General features: G+C 40.0%; 2 protein-coding genes across 3 annotated transcripts in view; one reads left to right on the top strand and one right to left on the bottom strand.

The window, feature by feature from the left end:
- The window catches only part of Cfap69 (cilia and flagella associated protein 69), a 66,276-nt gene extending 61,379 nt beyond the window's left edge, over window positions 1-4,897 (top strand). The window contains exons 21-24 of one of the 2 annotated variants that reach the window (XM_037203530.1): window positions 2,386-2,472; window positions 3,088-3,192; window positions 3,722-3,958; window positions 4,342-4,897. In XM_037203530.1, the coding sequence (XP_037059425.1) occupies window positions 2,386-2,472; window positions 3,088-3,192; window positions 3,722-3,910 (381 nt within the window). In that variant the 3' untranslated portion in view covers window positions 3,911-3,958; window positions 4,342-4,897. Of the gene's footprint in view, window positions 1-2,385; window positions 2,473-3,087; window positions 3,193-3,721 lie in introns of both variants that reach the window. The other variant, XM_028862444.2, reaches the window with a different exon arrangement.
- Window positions 4,898-10,016: 5,119 nt separating this feature from the next.
- Window positions 10,017-12,654, bottom strand: Fam237b (family with sequence similarity 237 member B). Its single transcript, XM_037203425.1, has 2 exons — window positions 12,417-12,654; window positions 10,017-11,246 (listed from the first exon to the last, which is right to left on the bottom strand). Exon 2 carries the CDS (start codon window positions 11,243-11,245, stop codon window positions 10,826-10,828), a length of 420 nt encoding a protein of 139 aa, XP_037059320.1. The 5' UTR covers window position 11,246; window positions 12,417-12,654; the 3' UTR covers window positions 10,017-10,825.
- Window positions 12,655-23,123: the final 10,469 nt, after the last annotated feature.

Raw genomic sequence — 23,123 nt, 5'->3', positions numbered from 1 at the left:
TATAAAGTAGATAAAGTTATCCATAAGACAGATTTGTCTTATTTGTGACTATTTCAACACTGAATTATTTTCCTTTATCTAATAGTTATTTTCAATGTCGTTGTGCAATTTTAAAAGAAACTGTGGAGTTAAGAGTTTAAATCTAATCACTGTTTTCAGTGTTGGTTTTGCATCATAATTTAATTTCTTGTTTTCTTTTTCTGTGAATATATGTGGTATATGCTTGTTTACACACTTATGTGCATGGAAGTTTGTACATAAATGTGGAAGCTAGAGGTAGATGTTCAGTATCTTTCTTAATCACTCTCCACAAGGTTTTCTTTGAGCCCAGAATCCACCAGTTCAGCTGGACTGACGGCCAGGAAATCCCAGAGATCCTCCTGCCTCTTCCTCCCCATCACTGGGCTTACTGTCATAGGCCGCCATGCCAGCCTTTTTCTGTAGGTTCTAGAAATGTGAGCTCAGGTCTGCATGCTCGAACAACAAGCTGTTCACTGGCTGAGTTCTCTCCCCAGCCCTGTACGTTGATTCGATATGCTTATGTTTTACAAAGTAAAGAGATACTTGATACACTTGTATTCTTGGAAATGTCCAAAAGGGTTCTAAGAGTTGTAACCTGGTTAAATATACTTTTCAGGGGAGCTTGAGAGAGAGCTCAATGGTTAAGAGCAGCTGCTGCTGTTCCAGAGGACCTGGGTTCAGTTCCCAGTACTTACATGGCAGCTCACACTGTCCATAACTCCAATTCCAGGGGATCCAACACCCTCAAACAGACATGAATGCAGGCAAAACACCAATGCACATAAAATTTTAAAAAACCAAATATATACTTTTAATATATTCTTTTAATATATACTTTTAATATATATTTTAATATATTATATTTAATAATATATTGCAGTTTGCCTGTAATGGAGATAAAGTTGTCTTTCACGCCTCATTCTGTCACAGACCTTTACTGTCTTACCATCTATAAGCTTATCCATCCCTTAGCTTCATCCTCACCTCAATTCCAAAACACTTACGAGCATTGATTCTATACATGCCTACATAAACTGGTCTGACTTTACTAAACAGAGAAGTCAACCAGGAAAATAGCAGCCTTCCCTAAAACTTTGCACAGGTGAGAAACTGCAACGTAGTTTGTTAGTTTGTTTGTTTGTTTGACCACCTGAGAGGCATTTAAACAATGCCATCCATAGACAGAGAGATGTCACCAGAGATGTCACTTCGTCTTGGTTCTCTATAACTAGTTAAGCACCTACGGCTCCTTGAGATAATCTCCGAAGTGTTGTCTATGCCTGATCTTTCCACGTAGACTATTGAATGTTTGATTCTACAGCTTAGGCCCTATGTCCATTCACCGGTGGAATGCCACTCCACAGCTAATTGCTTCAAAGTTTTGCTTGCACAAGGTTTTTACGACACGAGTGCTGCTATAAGCTGACTGGTCTGCTCAGAACCAAGAAGAAGAGATGGAACTTAGGCTGCCTCTTGACCACTAGTTCTTTTGAATTGCAGAACCTCTGCTGTTTTGACTCAATATTTATTGTCATACCTCTGCCCCCACTTTTTTAGCAGTTCTTAAGTAGCCCTAAAATGTTGTATTTATAATGATATTATGTATATTTGTATGATACACACATACACACACACCGATGGCATGCATCCTCTGATTAGACATTTGATGGGGAGCCTATTAAGAAGTGGAGTTGCTGCTTAGTAGTTGCCCTTCTAGAGTACAGTATCACAACAAACTAGCAGTCTCACAAAATTGCTTATCTTGTTGCAGTCATAGATTAAAAGTAGTTTTGCCAATATAATTTTGGCTAAACTAGTGATCAGTGGCAACAGAATCTCTTTATTTTCACCTGTGACTTTCTCTTTAAATCCTGCATTTAGTATTCTCTGGACTATAATGTCTTCACAAACAGGAACTATGTTAAGTATCCAGTCTTGACTGAGAATGCTTATTATTAAAATGTTTTCAGCAGTTTGCTTTACTTTTCATGGAAAGTAGTTCAAACTTTAACCACAAAATGAATAACTTTTTTCATTTTAAGACTTTTTTGGTTGGTTGGTTGTTTTTTGAGGCAAGGTTTCTATGTAGCTCTGATTGTCCTAGAACTCACTTTGTAGAGCAGACTGGCCTAAAACTGAAATATTTCTGCCTACTTCTGTTTCCAGAGTGCTCAGAGTAAATGCTTGTACCAATATTCCCTCAAACACTTGTTTTTAAAATTAAGTTATATATTCTAATTTCTTTTTCAGTCAGCCTCAAATTTTCCTTTAGCAAAATGAGGCACTTCCTTTAAAATGGGGACTTCCAAGGCCTTTGGTGTGTTTCATAGAAACTGAAATTCCTAATTTTCTTATTTGTTTCAGATACAGGCCACACATAAGCAGAGAGAACTGGCTAACAAATCCTGGACAAACTTCTTGGCTAGAACGTCAAATGCTAAAACATTAAAGGTAGGATCTCTAAAGCACTTCCTGTTACACACAGCAACCAGCCAGTCGTAAGGACGGAGTTACACACACACAGCAACCAGCCAGTCGTAAGAACAGAGTTGTTGTTTTTTTGTTTTGTTTTGTTTTGAGACAGGGTTTCTCTGTGTAGCTTTGTGCCTTTCCTGGTGCTCACTCTGTCACCCAGGCTGGCCTCGAACTCACAGAGATCCGCCTCCCTCTGCTTCCCAAGTGCTGGGATTAAAGGCATGTGCCACTACCACCGGCACAACCAGCCAGTCTTAGGGATGGAATTATACACAACAACCAGCCAGTCTTACGGACAGTGTTTTTTGAAGAATGAATATTTATTTCCACTTTTCTAGTAATGTTCTGTAGGATACTACCACTGTTAGATCCTTGCCTGACTCTTAGACTGACAATTGAAAGCACATTTTACAAATGAAAAATAGCCAGGAGTAAGCCAGAGAGAGCTGTGTCCTGCTCCCCATTCTGAGCCTTCTTACTGAAGGATCCCATTTCTGTAAGCAGCAGCATGGGGGATAGGAAAGCAAATGTACATCCATCATGCTTCTCTAGCAATTAATACTGTTTTCTTTATAATTTAAAAATCTCCAGAAAGCAAAAAGGCTCCAGGAAAAGGCTATAGAATCCTCTAAATACAGTGAACGACCACAAAATGCAATATTTCACCAAACAGTTATTAAAGGTCTTAACACAACGGTAAGATTTTTTCCCCCACATCTCTTTCTTAATAGATAAGAAGTTTGGGCTGCCAAGATGTTATTTCTATAGGAAATTTTGCTTTTTATATTTTGCTTTTTGTTGTTCAAATTTTCCATAATTAAGGCTGTCTCCAAGTTACTACCCATCTTCCCCCAGTCCGCCAGTGCCAGGTTAGAGCAGACACAGCCCCCAGGTTTCCTAAGAAGTTGCTGCCAGCGCTGGCCAGTGCATTGGTTGTATCTTGCTTATAGGATAAGCCACTTCCTTTGCCCGGAAGTAAACCTGTGACACATTCCAGTTTCTTAGTGATCTCTGTTGGACACTTTGTCCCTGGCCACAAAACTAATGAATGATAGAAGAATTCAAGCCCACTTTCTTGTCACCAAAGTCCTTGTCTCTCTCTTATGTCACACTGTTTCTGTTATACTTGGTGTCTTTTCCAGAGCAAACCATACGTTATGTGGGCTTTTTGTTATCAAAAAGGCTTATAAGTAGACTATGAGATATGTGTCTTTTCCTCTTCCAGGTACCTTCAGGTCGGGTAGTGACGGTGGAAAGCACTCCTGCCCGGTTACTGGGGGGACCTCTTGCTGACACAGACATCGCTCTCAGAAAACTACCTATCCGAGGAGGAGCCCTGCAGCGGGTCAAGGCGAAGGCTCCAAATGAGCCAAAGAAGAGCGTCCCCACACGAAGTGCTCCAGAACCTTCTTAAAATATTCTACCTATAACTTTGTAGCTAAATGTATATTTATATTCAAATGTAAGGCAACATTTAGAATAACTATTTTAGTAAAATATTATAAAATTAAAGTCAGGTTAATACCATTTATTTTTTATTAAAAAAATCAACATATGTATCAGAAAAGTGGTCACCATTATCTTTGGAAAAAAACTGTTGGTCCCTTAACTGAAATTGTAAAATTTGTTTATCAGTTAGGACTTTTGGCTAGATATCAATTACTTCAAATAGTCTACCCTGAGGGACATTTATATGGACTTTATGTCTCCCTTCCTGAGTACTGTAGATTGTAGGCATTGTTGAACCAAAGGGCTGACACTGGCTTTGTAGGGAATTCTTTCAGCAGCTCCAACTTACGATCTTCCAGTGGAGAAGAGTGAATGCATTTTTCTCAATTTGTGCAGCTCACTCTACATCTTGAAGCCATTGGTTGGTCACATGCCCACTCCGGAACACCTCACCTTGAAGTCAGCCAGATCTGAGTACTCCTTGCTTGTGGAGCCATAAACAGTCCAAAATTATCTAACATACCTGGATGGAGTCGGGAATCAAAGTGCTATCATCAGATGGACACATGAACACCAGGAGCAGCAAATAATATGTTGGGGAAAATAGCAAATAAATGTATCTATTATAGAGGGCAGTGTCAGTCACAAGCTGTACAGCAAAAATAAAAATGCAGATACAGATGTTTCACTGTTGATATATAACTTTTCAAAGTGGACCTGGAGAGGTGGCTCAGTGGTTAAAAGCACTGGGTGCTCTTCCAGAGAAACCCAGGTTTAATCCCCAGTGCCCAGTGCCCAGATGGCGGTTCACAACCATCTATAACCCAGTCCCACAGGACCTGATCCCTCTTCTAGTCCCGTCAAGTACCAGACACCCACGTGCACAGACATACATGCAGGCAAAACTCCCATATGCACAAAACAGATAAATAAAAATCTTAAGTAAATAAAAGTTTGAAGCTATTTCTAATGCTATTTCTCTAATGGGGAAGTGACAAGTAGTGTGTGGGGGAAGAGATAGGAGAACAAGATGAGATGTTGGTCATACAAACAGCACCAAATAGTGCCTCATTTCTGCCTCAGACACAACCAGAATCCTCATGCAGCGTCCATAGCTAAGAGCAATGAGTCATCACAGCATTTGCAGACTATGAACTTCCCCAGACTCTTAGTTCCCTAAAGGCAAGGGAGAAAACTTGTATAATTCACTATTATGATCAACACCTCAGTAAATAAGTTAGTGGTGTGGCCTTGACTCTTGCAGCCTTTCTCTTGAGGTCTTCAAATGCAGCAGTCCACTGACCTCAAAAGGAAGAATAGCCCCACAGGATACTATGCAAGTACTGCCAAGCATGTTAAAGTAGTTTGAATATAAATACCTCAAAGTAATTGTAGCTTTTCTCCAGTTATAAGGCATAAGTACCATGGTATAAATATAAACACGTCATTGGGAAATTGATAGGATGGAGCTGAGTATCAGTTTTGCACATAGTTCAATGTCCTATCTCCAGATTGATTTATACTGGTCACTATCAGAATTATCTAATGTCTACAGACTGTTCTACTACTCATTAGGAAGAGAGAAGGCAAAAATAAGACAGGTTATTTTCTAACAGATATTTACCACATGAAGAAGTACAGGCTGATGGAAAGCAGTAATAGTGCTTACTGCAGAGACCATAGAGATGGTAGACAGATCTAAGACATTTGTCTGGCACAGTTCCAGCCATCATACAGTGAGCCAGGGAGACCAGCTCTCTGATAACATCACAAACTTTTCTGCTTTTCTTTATTTATATCCTGTTCATGCTCCTCTTGAGTCCTAGTGGATATGCTGTCTAGGCTGCCCTGCCCCGAGAGGTGGGCAGGATTTTCTTCCATGAGTCAAGCTTTGAAACTGAAATGTGTACTAATCAGGTAAACAAAACTTGTGTTTGGGAATCAGAATTAGCTGTTTGGTATCCTTAAGGTCTCTGGAAATTCATCAGTTATGCATTGTTAAATGAACTCTGCATAAACCCAAACCCATGAAACAAATTTTGAGCCTACGACAGTACAACTACAAAAAAATGCTGGCTTAAAAAAAAATATAGCTTTGGCCGGGCTGTGGTGGTGCACGCCTTTAATCCCAGCACTTGGGAGGCAGAGGCAGGTGGATCTCTGTGAGTTCCAGGCCAGCCTGGGCTACCAAGTGAGTTCTAGGAAAGGCGCAAAGCTACACAGAGAAACCCTGTCTCAAAAAACAAAACAAAACAACAACAAAAAAATATAGCTGACTTCATCAGATAATTTGCATCAAGGAAGAAAGAGAAATAGTATGTCCCCATACCCCTGCTCCTCAATACCATTTTTGGAATTCTTTTAACTTATATTTTTATGTCATTGAACTGCTTTTGAATTTATTGTTACTGTTTTTCCACCTTTTGTCTGATTGTGATGAAAACTCTGAGCATCAAAGATTGTGTCTAGATTGTTCACCAATATTCCTCTACCTCAGTGAGCATTTGCTGAATGAATGAAGGACAAAGAGGAGTGAATTTTTCTATACAGATGAGGACATGATTTTTGCGATTTACTGTGGGGAGCAGATGCAGTACTGAGTATGTGTTGATGTTAGTACAGCATATTGTAGTGGTATTTGCCCCGCCCATGACCTTGGGCTAAGCCTCTGTGTGTTTACTTGTGACCAAACAGCTGCAGGACATGGGTGGGAGAGATTCCTTCAGATCAGGCAGGTCCAGAGAAACTTCCGGCTATGTTATATCATGGTTCTCAATGATTCAGACCCATAGGAATGGCAAAGACTTCTCTGGGTCAAGCTCAAGGAAATGGCAATGCTTCTCCCTGGACCATGTGTGAACACTGACAGTGTATACAGAAAGCATCAACCACAACTTCCTCCTTCTGAGTGATTATAGCCTGAGACTGCTCCAGGACAGAGACCTCCCACTGAGACTAGCTGACCCCCCTCTTCCTTGTGCTGAACATGATAAATGAGTTTCCTGCTTGCTGAGTAGGTGTCCTCCATCAGAGGGAGCACATTCCAGCTGACCATAGCTTTTCTCTGTGTGTGTCTATCCTTTCTTCATTCCCACATCTACCCACTCAGATTTCCAGTACCAAACTATGCAGGATGTGGCAATTTCCTGGGAGAAATTTTAAAATATCTAAATTATTAAAATTGCTTACAATGAACTGTTCTAAAACAATGCTCATTTTAGCAAGTGTTCTTATTTTAATTTTTTTTAAAATGTATTTGTGTGTGTGTTTACATGTGTACCACATGCAAATAAGGACAAGAGGACAATTTGCAGGATTGTCTCCTTCCACAATGAGGGTTCTATGGATGGAACTCAGGTCATCAGCCTTAGTAGCAAGCACCTTTACCCACTGAATCTTCTCTCTAGCCCAATGCCATTATTTTTAAATAACCTAGTGTAATAGAATAAAATTTAGGGGAATGAGGAGACCATTTGTAATCTATTTAGGTTGGAAGGCTAACCACTCATTTTATTAAAGCTGAAATGTTTATCATTGACTAAATAGATTTTTTATAGTTACTATGGGTGATTGATGACAACTGTTTAGATAAATTTTAGACGCAAATTACATAGTTTTGCTTTATGGCACTGAACTATTGAACTGTGATCATTTGTGCACAGATTATGAAAGCCATTAAATTGTTTCCAAGGAAAACCCTGATACCTCTTCAACCTGCCTTTAAAAAATGGATTTTTAGTCATCTTATTAGTAGCAGCTGATTTCCAGAGCTCAGGGCTCCTTCCTTAATGAGCAAAATATTTTTAACCTAAAAATATATTGGACAAAAAAAATTGGACCTCCAATCTCATTTTGTTTGTGACCCAGCTAATATATTATTATGCAAAACTTGGTTACATGAAATAATACTTGTGTGGTGGTTTGAATAAAAATGGCCTAATAGGCCGGGCGGTGGTGGCTCACGCCTATAATCCCAGCACTCGGGAGGCAGAGGCAGGCGGATCTCTGTGAGTTCGAGGCCAGCCTGGGCTACCAAGTGAGTTCCAGGAAAGGCGCAAAGCTACACAGAGAAACCCTGTCTGGGGGGGGGGGAATGGCCTAATAGGATCATAAGAAGTTACACTATTAGGTGTGATCTTGTTGGAGTAGGTGTGGCCTTGTTGGAGGAAGTGTGTCACTGGGGAGGCAGGGGTTGAGGTTTCAGAAGCTCAAAGTAGGCCCAGTAGCTCATTCTTCCTTCCTGATGCCTGAAGATCCAGACACAGAATTCTCAGCCCCTCTCCAATACCATGTCTCCACCATACTTCCCACCATGATGATAATGGACTAAACCTCTGAAACTGTTAAGTCAGCCCCAATTAAATGTTTTCCTTTATAAGAATGCCATGGTCATAGTGCCTCTTCACAGAAATAGAAACCCTATCTAATGCAACTTGCCAAGTAATATTTGAAAAGCTAAAAGGTTTGTTCATTTTCTTCTTCTTTTTTTGGTATTTCAAGACAGGAATTCTTTGTGTAGCCTTGGCTGTCTAGGACCTCAATCTGTAAACCAGGCTGTCCTCCAATTCACAAAGATCTGCCTGCTTCTGCCTCCTGAGTGAAAGTGCTGGGACTAGAGGCATGTGCTACCACAAATGGTTTGTTCCTTCTTCAACACTGAAGATTCTTAACTTGCAGTTCATGTACTCTCCTTAAATTTGTATATGTATATAAAACCCTTACTAAAGCTCTAGTACTACTTCACGAGGATTTCAGAGTGGTCCAAACACCCTCTTTTAATTCAAGGTTTACTCCTGAATCAAGTCAAATCAACACACGGTTATATATTTATAGTTTCTAGTACTATTTTTGCCATTTTTTTAAAGTTTGCTTTTACTTAATTTGGTTGTGCCTACATCATTTTACACAGAGAAGAACATGTCCTCATCATCGAAAGCAATGTTTACATCACAGTAGCCAATCAGGAAATCTATAGGGCAGATTTCTATTGGTTCTTTGTCCTGGAAAAGTGTGGGAATTTCCTAACCATCTGGTTTGGTGGGTTTTTGTCTGTTTGTTTGTTTGGGGTTTTTTTTTTTTTTTTTTTTTTTTTTTGTAAACACAAACTTTAAACTGCTTTTGAGTCCTTCTTCACTTTGAAACTGAGAAATCTCACCAAGTTTGCAGGTCTTTTTGTCAAAGATGCAGGCGGGGGTGGGCAGAGGCCATCTTTGGGTATCTTCCTCTACTACTCTCCATTTTATTTTTTGAGACCAGGTTTCTCACTGAGCCCAGCAATTCTATTAGACTGGCTGTTCAGGAAGCCCCGGGGTCTTCCTGTCTCCCCTCTCCCAGTGCGGGGCTTGCAGACACAGGCTCCTTCCTCTGCCTGAGTGTCTAATCTTAGGCCCTCATGTTTGTACCACAAGCACTTGCGCAACTCGATCCATCTCTCAAGCCCCAAAAGTTATTGACTTGATCATACAATCAAAATCATTAATACCATAATTGTGTATCATTTCCCACCGCTCCAATTTCATCATCTACTATGTGCCATTCTTTTGTTTGGTATATTTCTTCAAAGCTGCATACCATTTATGGAATACGAGTGTGAGTTGTAAATAATATAAAAATGACTAAATATAAAATGTGACTGACATAATACCAAGGCAAAAATTCTATCATGCTGTACTTTGCTAAATTGTAGCTTTTCATTTTCGTTTGCTGTTCCTTTTTTAATTTTAAGACAATATCAGTTATACCATAGGGGCTGGAGAGATGGCTCAGAGGTTGAGAGCACTGGCTGCTCTCCCGGAGGATTTGGGTTCAATTCTTGGCCCCCACGTGGGAATTCACAATTGTTTGTAACCCCTGTGCCAGGGGATCCAATGTGCTCTTCTAGCCTCTGCAGGTACTGCATGCGCGCGGGCGCGCGCGCGCGCGCACACGCGCGCACACACACACACACACACACACTCAGGGAACATATCCATACACACAAAAAATTTTAAAAATAAAGAATTGTACCATAAAGGTTTTAGTCCTTAATACATAGAAAAATATTTAATATATAAGATGGATTAGTGTTGAAATGTTATTTCAGAAGGCAAAGAAAACATTATATCAAGATTAAATATCACTTTTAGATACTGGCATTTAGTTGGGGAATAGTTTTAAAGTCAATATTAGGGTACCAGATACTTTATAAAATTGATTATGACTTCACTCTACTGACTAGTTTAACAACGTATTTTCATTTGAAGTAGTAATTTTAAACAAAGACAACTTGACAAAATGCTTTTTTAAATAACAAATTATTGACAAATTACTTAAATATTTGCAAATAATCCAATCACTGTCAATAAAGCAATTATATATCTAGAGAAAGAAAACCACCAGATTAAGGGACTGGAAATCATAATTTTAATTACAACAGGACTTGACAAGTACTAATAGGATTATGCTTTCAGTTGGCATCTTGCTTGAGGTATTTTTTTGTGTTTTTCTTCCTAAATGTAAAACATGTTTTATTATCTATTTCTATAGAATTGAGGGAAATTAATATTTCTTAATATAAGATTTCATTCTTCTATGCAACCCAGTTGAAAATGTTTTGTTCAAAAGGCTACAACAGGCCTGATATTTAAGTCATACAATATGAATAGATACAGAACTATATGGCTTTCTTATGAACTATTCATGGGGAAACAATAAGATTATTTTAATGATCTAGCAATGTATATATTCCAAGATCATTTATAATCAAGCACTCTCCTGATTTCTAAATAATGTGAAAATGAAAAAATATAAAAAAACTAAACATGGCAAGTTTGCTAGCTTATTTGATAAACCTGAAATAATCAGAAGGAATAAATATCCAATTTTTAATAAAGCCACATCACTACTTCCGTAGGTATACCTTCAAATCACCTCTTGTCATTTTCTGTGGAAAATTATACTTGGAAGATACCACCTGTCTTCTGCCCATTCCATGAGACCTTGAAAGCAAACAGTCTATGTACATATCCCAGAAGTCTTGGGCTATGTTTAAGAAGATGCTGTAATGCCCAGGCCGCTGAGATTTTTGCAAGAACAACATGAAATTCCAGAAGGCATCCACGTTGTGCTCTATCTTGAGTTCCTTGAGGTCTATCAGTGTCAGAGAGCATGTGTTCCAGCACTGAAGATCTACATCTTCTGTGATACCTGGACTGATGCTGGCTAGCACTCCCTTTTGAAATTCAAAGTCAGCATTTGTGAGATTGAACAGCATGATGCAGCCCAGGGGAAGGTAGACCCATCTCCTTGCAGCAGAACCCATCCTATATAGAGAAAAAAGAGAAGTTTAAAAAGAAAAAAGAAAGAAAAGTATTCACTACTTAGTGATCAATTTAACCTTAGAAAATTAAAAATATGTTTTATGGTATAACTGAATGTATATTTATTGGCCTTCCTCTGAGTTGCTGACTCCCAGACCTTCCTTTGAAAGGATATTATGATTCTGGCTTGACAAGCAAGTGTCCTTGGGAGTCACTTAAATCTAGTGTATGTTTGTGAAGATGTTCATTTCACCATGGGCCTTTGCAGCTTTAGGAAACCTGAGAAGCATGTGTACCCTCTTCCCTGTACAGATTAGTGCACTTCTCAGCGATGTGGTCTCCTGTCTCCCTGTCCAAGAGGATTAAAGTGCAACTCATTCTACATGAGTAATGAGAGGTTTTGTTGGGTTTTAATTGAATTATTAGAAATCTACTCCCCTAAAGGCACTGGATATCTCAAGTATTCCTGTTTTTTGTTTTGTTTTGTTCTCCACTGAAAAATATTTGTTAAGCACCCCTGTCCTGTGGATCCTGGCTTTTCTTAGGTTCTTTAGGATTAGTTTAGAGATGAAGATATATCCATAGAAAAGCAGGAAGATAGGGTGGGTACAAATGAGTATGAGGTGGTTCAGGGTCAGTAACAGTCAGCAAATAGTGCAATGTTCTAGTGGCTTCTCTACAAAGTTTCCCTGTCGGTTGGTTCTTCAGCAAATCGACCTAGAACACATGGGTAAAGATCAAGGACTAACTTGCCAATAGATTGCCACATAGATGTTCGTTCAGACTGAGGGCACTCTAAATACACACCACCACCTCAACAGCCAGCTCAGACGGATGGGGTGAAGAATCCGGAACCCAGAACCCAAGACTCATCTCCTTTCTGCATACTGACTTTCTCCACCTCTCTTTTAAAAGAAACCAAATTCTTCTTTTTAAGGAAGAAAGAAATTTAAACAATATTCCGGTCGTTTTACACGGTCGGAAATTGTGCAGATTGCATGGAGAGCCAACTGGCAGTGGCAGGTGACAGTTCTAAAAGGATGTGAGGGGTGGGCTCCAAGACTTTTTTTCTCTCTCAATTGGTTAGTTTCCAGACCAACGCCCTTTCCACCTATGGCCGCCTTGATGGGACTCAGAAGAGTGACCCCTCCCGGGAACCGGGGAACCGAGTACCTTCGGTGGATGTGCGCCTCCGGCTCGGGGACAGACGGGAGGTGTCCGTGCAGGCTCCTGGCTGGGGGACCCGGGTTGTCTGTGCAAGCTCAGGACGTCCCACCCCAGGACGCAGGAGGAAGGTGGAGACGATGTTGCAAGACCCGGGGTGGCAGGGGTTGGGAGCGGGGACCCTTTGCTCTGAGCCCGCGGCTCTGTTGCCGGCGCCTCTCTGGAGACAGCCTAGCAGGACCGCGCTCCTTTTCTAGGGACAGAGCAAGCCCAGAGCGGATGGCCACGCCCCCTCGAGGGGTCCCCGAACCCCGCCGCTCCTCCCGCTACAGCCTATCCAGGCTTGGCTTCATCGTGATCACGTCTGTCTTTTCTTCCTGGCTCCCTCATTCTGTTCTCCGAGACTCCTGTTGGCGGTAGCAGTCATCACCCCCCAGCTATCTTCTCTTCCTTAGGCACCCAGCGACTGCGCCTGTGTCCACAGGAAAATTCTCTTAAGGCTGGAGACCTATCCTAACCCTCCCCGATGGGGTTTAACCTCCAGCTTATCACCATTTAAATTATTAACACTAACCTGTCCACAAACCCAAGCGTTACCTCGCCTGTACCTAAATGCACAGTTTAACTCTGGGAACGGTTTTCTGTAGCCTTCAGTAGTCTCTTATATGGTATGCCTGTGGTATTATTGCCTATGGTCCAGCCTTGGCTCATCGTTAGGACTATCATGGGTGTTATGCCTGTTTCCTATGCTCAAACTCCATGGCAGTGGTAAGATGTATGGGACAGAAAATCAAACCAAAGCCCTGGTTTACCTCTTCTTCCCTAAATTTAGGCACGTCTCTTTGCCTTGCGGCTTCTTGAGCTAAGATGGAGATGAATCCAACATCCCTATCCCTCCCTTTACACTAAAAAGGATTCCTCCATCAAGTAATTGCTACTAGTAGTTCTTTCTTGGTCTCCTCCTCACATGAGTGGAGTTTTAGCACGGTTAACCATAATACCTCATATCTTGACCTTAAACCCTTCCTGTGTTCTGTCTGCCTCCCCTCCAGGACCAGCTCCTGCGTAAAACGGAGTTGAGAAAAAGGGACGATTTGTTACTCAGATTTTGTAGGGCACATATGAATCCATCTCACACCAATATGCTTCTCCAGTGTTGTAGGTATCTCAGTCACAATTATTCATGGGCTCTCATAGTAGGCAGATGAAAAGTTACCAATATAACACCTCATCTGAAATTTGAACTTTGTACTCGTCTATGAAATTCTCCCACTCATCAAAGCTGCTGTCCAATTTCACATGATTCTGTACACACACACACACACACACACACACACACACACACACACACGCACGCACGCACGCACGCACTACCTTAAGGAAGTAATTTTTTGTACTTTTCTTTTTTGTACTATTCAATTAATGTTAGCCACTCAATCGTCTCTTCTAAAAGGAATTAGCTATTATTTCTATTAAGTAATCATGAAAAATTTTATATCTTTGTTAAAAAATAATTTTCCAAAAAATACTGTACCCGAATGCAAATATTGCAAACTCTTTATAGAAAAGCTGTAAAATATACAGAGGCAGGCAACAGTTGATATATTTTTTTTCAGTTCCTTTTCTCAATGGTTTCACTCCCCTTATACCACTATAAAATATTTGAAGTATAAAGCATTACAAAAACATATGAAAACAGTGTTTTTTTTTTTAATAAACGAAGCTGGGACTTGGTTATCCATAGAGAATAAAATTGAATTTAGATCACCTCCTCATACTATCACTAAACTCAATCCCAGGATTATTAAAAATTGGAATGTAAAAAAAAGGAATTTCATAACTTTTAGACTTAAGAACATCTTTATGATTTGAAGTTGGGAAAGAGTTTTAATGGTAAAGATAAAAGAAAAATAATATTTGACTAATTTAAAATTACTGTTATGCTACTCAAAGTTATAACAAATATATTTAAAAAATAGGGCTTGGGTTGGAGTTTAGAATGCCTACCTACCATGCCTGAGGCCCTGGGTTAAATTCCCAATAGCAGCCCCTTAATTATAAAGGATAAGGTGCTTCACAAGGGAATTGTGATTAGGAGCCAAACTATAAGAACTTTCTGTGAAATCCACAAGAATAAGATAAATGTCCCAATAGAGATCTGAGGTCAATTTTTGTTTTTTCATTTGGTTTTGGTTTTTGGTTTTTGTTTTTGAGACAGGGTTTCTTTGAGTAACAGCTCTGGCTGTCCTGGAGCTTGCTCTGTAGACCAGGCTGGCCTCAAACACAGGGATCTGCCTGCTTCTGCCTCCCTAGTGCTGGGATTAAAGGCTTGTGCCACCATTGACCAGTTTGAAATTTGAGGTCTTAAAGAGACATTTCTCAGACAACACAAAATAATGAACACATAAGCATATTCATAATGGCACAGGAGAGCAAGTAAGTACAAATTAAAACTACAATGAGATATTAACTAATACCTATGGAACAAAACACGTTTTAAGTCTTAGAATATCAAGTGATGGTGAGCACAGCAAGTATATTACAGTTCTCCAAAGAACTAGAACCAAGAGGACAATTATATTTATACATAAATGGTATTTCATAGAAAGGTGCACTGGCTCTCTCACCCACACACAGATAAAGATATAATGTAAATAAGTGACTCGTGCAATATAGAGCTAGAGGTTGAGGAGAACTGTTGGTACAGTTCTAGTCTGAGTCCAAAGGCCTGAAGGCTAGAAGAGAACTAACAACCCATCCCACAAGATTGGGAAGAGCAAATTCTCCCTTGCTCGGCCTTTTGGTTTTCTCAGGCCCTCAGGATTGGATGATACTTGCTCAACAGATTGCAACAGTAAGGCAATCTGCTTTATTCAGTTTGCCATTTCAAACACTAATCTCACTCTAAATCAAATTCACAAACTCACCCAAAAACGTTTACCAAATGCCTGGACAACTCATGGTCAAGTTCACACATTTAGCCCACTTCATGGCACAGCAGCACTTTTACATAAGAATGTTGTAAATTGTATAATTAGACCACAATTGGCACTATAAGTCATAACAAACACAAAATCTTTTATTCTTTTGAGAACTTCAAACATTCTGTATGTCCATTTGGCAAGCTAATAGCACTAGGTTCTCCCCTAGGGCCTAGGGCCTAGCCAGCCTCATGTTTTCGGCCCAGTTAACAGTATCAAGACTGAGTTCTGCCTTCTGGAGTGGGCTTTAAAGCCAACCAGAAAGGGGTTGGTTACTCCCCTAATGTCCATGCTACTCTTGCACCAGTGGATATGGACCAGGACACTAAAGACCACGACAGTCTTTATTGTAGCTCACAGGGTTCACAGATGGAGAAGACTTGATTATTTTTCTCCCGAGTAGCTAGCTTGCATAGCATCTTCAAGCACTATGAAAGTTAGCCAGTAAGGATCAAGTTTCAGGTTGGTGCCAGCATGGTTTCTCCATGTCCTATGACTCGGGTATGAGGGATCCTCAGCAACAGGATCTTACCATCAAGGTCTGGAAGGTAACCAAGAGCAATAGCTTGTAATTCTTGGGGGATCAATGTGGCCTCCCTGGTCAGCAACTCAAAAAGAGGCAACCCATACCACTAATAGGTTTATCTGGTAGCCTACAGTGTCTGAGGGAGGCATTGTCCCCCCATTACACAGTAACTCCATTTAAACGTGTGTGTGTGTGTGTGTGTGTGTGTGTGTGTGTGTGTAAGCTTCCACAGTAGTAGGTTTCCAGATGGTGTTTTCAAAGGTTTTTAGGTACACATAACTTTCAGTAAATCATTAAATTCCCAGGAATAGATCTTGAAGGAACTCTTGTGAATGGGGACAATGGAATGTGTAGCACCATTCATAAAAGAAAGACATGGAAACAATAAAAATGACCATTAATATAAAAATAACTGCAGACTATTCAACAATGTGAGATATTATTTATCAATGAGAACAATAGGTAGCAGACACACACACACACACACACACACTAGATTTTCTCTGTATGCAGTATTTCAGAAGGGCAAAATCACAGAAGACATCATTTTTACAAAGTTCAGAGACATACAAAATTAAACTTTTTTTGTAAATACTTGTAAGTGGTAAAACAATTTAATGGTGACATGTTTCAGGAATGTGATTGAGTTTGGATATATGAGAGAAATGGGAAATTTCTCTGGATAGTGATGAGGGTTAAGAGATGCACTAACCTGAGGCTAGTGGAAAAGAACACTTCTAGAGGACCTGGGTTCAAGTTCCAGCACACACATTGTAGCCCAGAGCTAGCTGTAACTCCAGTTCCAGGGTATCCGATGCCTTTAACTGATTCCACGGGTACCAGGAATGTATATGGCACACTTAAATACATGCAGGCAAAATACCTAAAATAAATAAATCTAAAACATTTTTAAATGTTCTTAAGGGTCAGTTTATTATTGTGTCGATTTGCAAACTAGCAGTACTAGGTCCCTTGTAGTATCTTTATGTTTATGGCTCCTAATTGTATATGTTAATTACATTCTTTGTCAAAAACTGTATAGGACAGTGTTATGGATGCCATATTTCCAAGGTAGGAAGAGAATCCTTGGCGGCTGGCTATGCTTACAGGAAATGGAGAGAAAGGAAGCTCTTTAGGCATACCTGCCTCGGGGACGACACTGGTGAACATGGAGGAGGGAAGAGAAGGCAGCTGGTAAAAATGGTGAATTGATAAGCTGTATGAGAGCTGCTCCTTGGTCTTCTGCAGTGTCTGAAAATTACCTAGAAATATAATTAGATTTGAGATGATTTTCTTTTGATGGAACATGAGTTGCTGCCAGAAGATGTACATTGGCAACAGACAGTTTAGATAATTAGGGGGCACTGTGCTCAATTTTAGGACCCACAAACTGGAACCTGGATTAATAAAGGAAGAAGATTAAGACCTTTGGACAGTCTCCAGGAGAGAACAATAGGATGCAACTGACCTGTCAGATTGCTGGGAGACCAAACGTTTTAGAAATTCTCCTAGCACAGGGAGAATTGGCTACAAATGATCTGGCAAAAAGGGAGTACAGAGGCAAGACTCAAAAGCACAAATTCCTGAAATGACTGTAAAGACTGGTTTTGGAATGTGCATCTGTAATCCCAACACTAGGGAAACTGAGGCAAAAGAATCAGTACTTGTAGGTTATCACGAGCTACATAGTGAGATCCTCTCTCTCTCAAAAAGGGGGAGCACATAATAAGTGCCTTCACAAGTTTAAACTTTACAGTTGATTAATTGTAAAGCCAAATGTACCATCCATCTCATTGACCATTCTAATAAAAAAAAAAATAACCCTCTAGGAGCTGGAGAGAAGGATCAGCAATTAAGGGCAGTTGCTGCTCTTCTGAAGGCCTGGAGTCTTCTGTTCCCAGCTCCGATGTTAGGCTCACAATGACCTGTAATTTCAACTCTAAGGAATCCAGTGCCTTCTTCCTGTCTCTATGGGTGTACACACACACACACACACACACACACACACACACACACACACACACACATCTTTTTAGAGTACTTTTTGAAAAAATCCCTATAAGCAAGTATGCTTTCCAAGAATTATTTTTACTAAAATGCTTTTTACCAGAAGTAAAGTATTCCTCATGGTCCCATCATGATTATTCTGTCCCCAAGCCATTTCCAGTGTTCCCACACTTCATCTCCAAATTAGATCAAGAGTATCCCTGCCTTCCTCTTTGTCGCTTTAGTCCTGACTCCACTCCCTGTGCCATTTATTTGCACATTACTATGTGTTGTTTCCCCTCAAGATCATTTACCAAAAAGCACACGTATTACAAATTTTCTAGTGATTGTCATAAGCTATAAAGACCACTCAGGTATTTCTAGCTGATTTCTATTGCTGTGCTGGGAATTTTCAGCATCTCAGCAGCCTTAGTCCTTGAGCACTTCAGAATCTGAGTGCTGCCTATAAAGAGTTTCTGATTTAATCAAGACAATAGCCTACTCATGTGTCCCCCTGCTTCCTCTCTTCCAATCACTCATTTGCAATGTTGCCATGCTTGTGTTCATCCTGATTCTGCTTTACATAGCACACTTCCCCGGGAAATACTGTCATCCTCACTCCCCACAGCATCCAGAAGAGCGCTCCACACACAGCAGGCACATGCTTCTGCAGAATCGTGCCGAATACCTACAAAAAGAATACTACTTCAAGTCATTGACTTTCTGACTCATCATAATGAAAGACATTAATTTTAAATATCCACACCTCCAATTCCCTCTGTTAATCCTTAATTACAGTACATTTATCAAAGTGTAATTCAATGACCTTGCTGGTATAAAGAGCAGGAAATGAGGCTGAAACAAATAAGGACTCTGTAGAGACAGAAAATGTTCCTTATCTGATAATTGAGGGAAGAAACAGCACTATTTTTCCAGGAACATAGGAGAGGATGATGAACAGAATAGTGACTCTGAGATATAAGAAAAAGTTCAGGACAGAGGTAAGAAAAGATTTTTCAGTTCCTCCTTCAAAAGGAGGAAGATGAAAAGGGGAGGAAGAGGAGGAGAAAAAGGGAAAGGAAAAGGAGGAGGAGGAAGAAGATCATTAGTATAAAACACTGTAATTATTTAAGAAAGGGAAGGAAAGAAGAGGCAATTTGATTAGGACATAACAATTGAAACATTAAAGACATAAGCATTGTACAGTATAATTGCCTCATGTGGTAGTCAGGGTTCTCTAAAGGAACAGAATTGATAGAATGAGGAGACTAATCAGACTGCCTTACTTGATATGATCTGGGTAGTCCAACAGTGGTTGCTTCACACTGGAGAAGTCAAGAACCTGGTAGTTGCTTTGTCAACAATGCTGAACATCTCATTAAAGCCTGGAGAGCTGCTGGTTTTCAATCTACTTTCAGCCCAAAGAAGCTGGTTCTAATATCAAGGAAGGACTGCTGCAGCAACAGGATAGATGAACTTGCTAACAAGAGCAAAGGCAAGCAGGAAAAAGAAGAGGTTTGCTTCTTCCCTGTCCTTTAGTGCGGACTGCCGCCAGAAGGTGCCGCCCACATTCAGGATGGATCTACTGCAAACAGTATGATGAAGAAAGGCCCTCACAGAAGTGTCCAGCAACTTGAGATTTGCTTGATTCCAGGTGCAGTCAAGTTGACAACCAAGATTAGTCATTATGGTGGTCCTGTGGTTAGATCCCTTGTGATTCTTGAACTTATGTGGATCTTTTGGATGCCCATAAATGGCATGAGAGATTTGTGTGTAGACTTCCATGGCACATAGATGGGGAACATGCACATTTTTTAGCGTTTTTGGCTAGATCTGAAAGTTAGCTTCGAAAAGGAAGTTAAGCAGACTTAATGTCTCTTGTGCATTTCTCCTTTTGTTAGATTATTTTTAATTTTAACTTTTGTTTTTTAATTTTATGTGTACAGGTGGTTTGCCTGCATGTGTATGTGTGAACACATGTGTGACTGGTGCTCACAGACACAAGGATAAAGAGTTGGATCCCTTGAAATGAAGTTACAAATAATTGTGAGGCGCCATGCAGGTGCTGGAAATCAACCCAGGCCCTATGCAAGAGCAGCCAGTCCTCTTAAACCCTGAGCCATCTCTTCAGCCCTTTTTATTTGTTTTTATTATTATAGGAAAGTAAGCATAAAATTAAACATTGGATTTTTATTAAATAACAACATATAAATTGTAATTAATTGTTGTAGACTCTATGCCATCCAATTATGCCATTAGAAGCACTTTATTCTTCCGTGTTTTGGTACCTATTACCTACCTTCTCAGTAATCCCTATCCTCTCTGCCCTTTCCAACTTCTAGGACTTCCTAAAAAGGACATTTGTTCTTCACTCTACTTTTATGCAGTCAGATTTTAAGTTCCATAATCCAGTGAGGAATGTGGTACTTGTCTTTCTGTGCCTTGTGTGTTCCAGTTAACATGATGTCCTCTGGTCCCACCCATGTCCAGCTACCATTCTAATAAAGTGCCGGGTTAGATGAATCATAGCTTTGATTCAGTGGCAATTCTTTGTAACTACGAAAAATAAAAGAATTCAAGATTACTCAATTTTATGTCCTATCTAAGTCTATTTCTGCCATAGCCTTTTATATCTAGTCTGGCAGTGTGTTTTGTATGTAATCTTTGGTTTCTTATTGTAGCATTTCAGTATCTTTGGATGAAACAACGTGAAACTGATGTGGCTATTGACTTTTCACCTCTGTGAACTCTGTGTACTATGTAGCTCATCCTCTCTTAAGAGGCTCCTTTAGCTAATAACCCAGCATTGCTTCTTTGATGAATAAACAACCATCTTTCATCTGTGAGAGGATTTTCTTTCAGGGTTTTGGCATAGCAGGATTGACATTAATAACATTTGAAGATATTTCTGCGAGACTTGACTTCATTGATGAGTAGGTATAGTCACTCTTGATATCGTTGCATGAACAGCACATGAGGGGGCAGCGATGACATTGTGAGACCAACCATTGGAGTTTATTTGAAGGGTTATTGCCTCATTTCCAATTCAGAAGAAAAAGGAGCTGGGGAATATTTCTGAATACATATTTTTTAATACCTTTTCTAGCTTTTTGCCATACTAAATTATTAAGAAAAGATAAATAAGTTTTTGATATCTCAGAGAAGCAAAAAAATAATGTGTATTTAATACAACTTAATTCTAGCCTCTAATTTCACATTTTCCCAAACAAGAAATTTCTCAGTTACTGAATGACAAATTCCAGATGACACACCAAGTGGAGCTTCTAAGTAGATGTTTCAAATTAAAATGATGGGTGAAACTCAATCTGAGGTTTGTAAGTGATCGCAACAGTCTTACGCCTCTGAGGTCCTCCACTCCTCAAGCTGTGGAGGTTGAGGTGGACTTGATTTCTTCATGCTCCTTTAGGTGGAGAAGCATCCCCATCAAATCTATTGAAAGATCTTAGTGTCTCCCTACCACCCGCCCCCCATACTGGCATGTCCAGAGAATCAAGAGGCAAAGAGATTGGCTCACCTCTTAGTCTGAAGGAGAGAGTTTTCAGTGCTTTGAGTTTGCCCTGTTCTTCTAAATTTGTGTGGTAAGAAATGTTTCATGGCCTGGAGGCTGGGTATGGGATAAAGTTTACTTTGGCTTCAGTCTATTTAGGCCATCAAAAGAGAAAAAGTGATTGGGTTTTGGCTCAGATATCATTCAACAGGTTGACAGAGCAGAGGTGGTCTAAATCCAGTCAAATGCCTGTCTGTCCACTAAATTAGCAGAGCTGAGAAGCCCCAGGGATGGGACAAGCTCTCAAAATACCCACCACCCATGAGAGACTTAGCCTCAACATTTGCAAATTCCAGAAACTCAAATCTAGTCTAACAGTGACAAACTCAAATATAAATTTTCATATCTTTCCTGTCTTTCTTCCCTTGGTTCAAATTTGTATTGTCCTGAAGCTGATGTTAATATGTTTGTACCTTAAATCAGGGCTAGCTAAGGAGAGGTCAGGATGTACCTTTAAACTATTATTGATTATTATTGAGAACCAATACTTTTTAATTTTAATGATTTATGTAGAACAAGGTGTCTACAAATCTGACCAGGAGTGAGATCCTGGATGCAACAGAAAGCAACTCAGGGTTGAAATGATGATGATGATGATGATGATGATGATGATGATGATGATGATAAACAATAACAAATGTAACTACAACACAAACACCCATAACTTAATCAAGATTCAGAATGAAATGTGAGTCTAAGGCAAGTAAGAGCTGTAGACCTTCAGAACTGTTCCCCCGCTAAAGCCAGAGTCAAGGAATTAGTATTTTATTCACATAATATACTTGAAAAAATATGACATGAGAAAGTAGTGTGTCAAAGGAGAATTTATGGAAGGTGTGTTTTCAAACGATCAGCAGAATCTCCAACCTTCTTAGTGAGTGGATCTTGAAATGGTTAGCTTCTCAGCCTCTGGGTGGACTGAGCTGGATCCAGTGGCTGTTGAGCTGCCCTGATTTGCTCCTGTTGGCAAAACTGAGTGGGAGAACCAACGCTTCTGAATCTACAGTGTCTTTTTTTTATTTTTTTATTTTACAATACTATTCAGTTCTACATAATAGCCACAGATTCCCTTGTTCTCTCCCTTCCTGCCCCCCTTACAGTGTCTTAAGTCCACATCGTCTCTGTGGTCTAAAAAAGTCTTTGGAGTGATCATCATCTGAAAGAGAGCAGAAAATCGTAGAGCTCGAATTCAGTGGCAGAGAAAACCCTCCACCAAAAAAGGATTTAAATGAACAGTAGGAGACAGAGATTTTCAATCAAGTTTTCTGGGTTGTGGCTTAGTGAATGAAAAAGTATCACAAAGATCGGCTATAAATCTCCCTTCTGTTCACTGCCTTCTACAAATCACTTATCCTTTACTAAACAGAGGCACATACTTTCTGTTGCTCAATTCTTGGTCCCTGCTAGAGTCATTAGCAACTTTCCAGCACTCTGTTGGGATGGGAGGCTGACACACAGGCTTAATTTCAAAATTCTGTGGAGTTTTCCTCCATGTTTTGTTACAGACTAGGGTTTGTACTCAATTTTTTTTTTATTAAGAATTATATAAAAGAGCTGGGCGGTGGTGGCACACGCCTTTAATCCCAGCACTTGGGAGGCAGAGCCAGGTGGATCTCTGTGAGTTCAAGGCCAGCCTGGGCTACCAAGTGAGTTCC

This window comes from Peromyscus leucopus, chromosome 3, assembly GCF_004664715.2.
Source record: "Peromyscus leucopus breed LL Stock chromosome 3, UCI_PerLeu_2.1, whole genome shotgun sequence".
NCBI lineage: Eukaryota > Metazoa > Chordata > Mammalia > Rodentia > Cricetidae > Peromyscus > Peromyscus leucopus.
The sequence above is the reverse complement of the archived record's forward strand: the minus strand, read 5'-3'. Positions and strand labels throughout refer to the sequence as shown.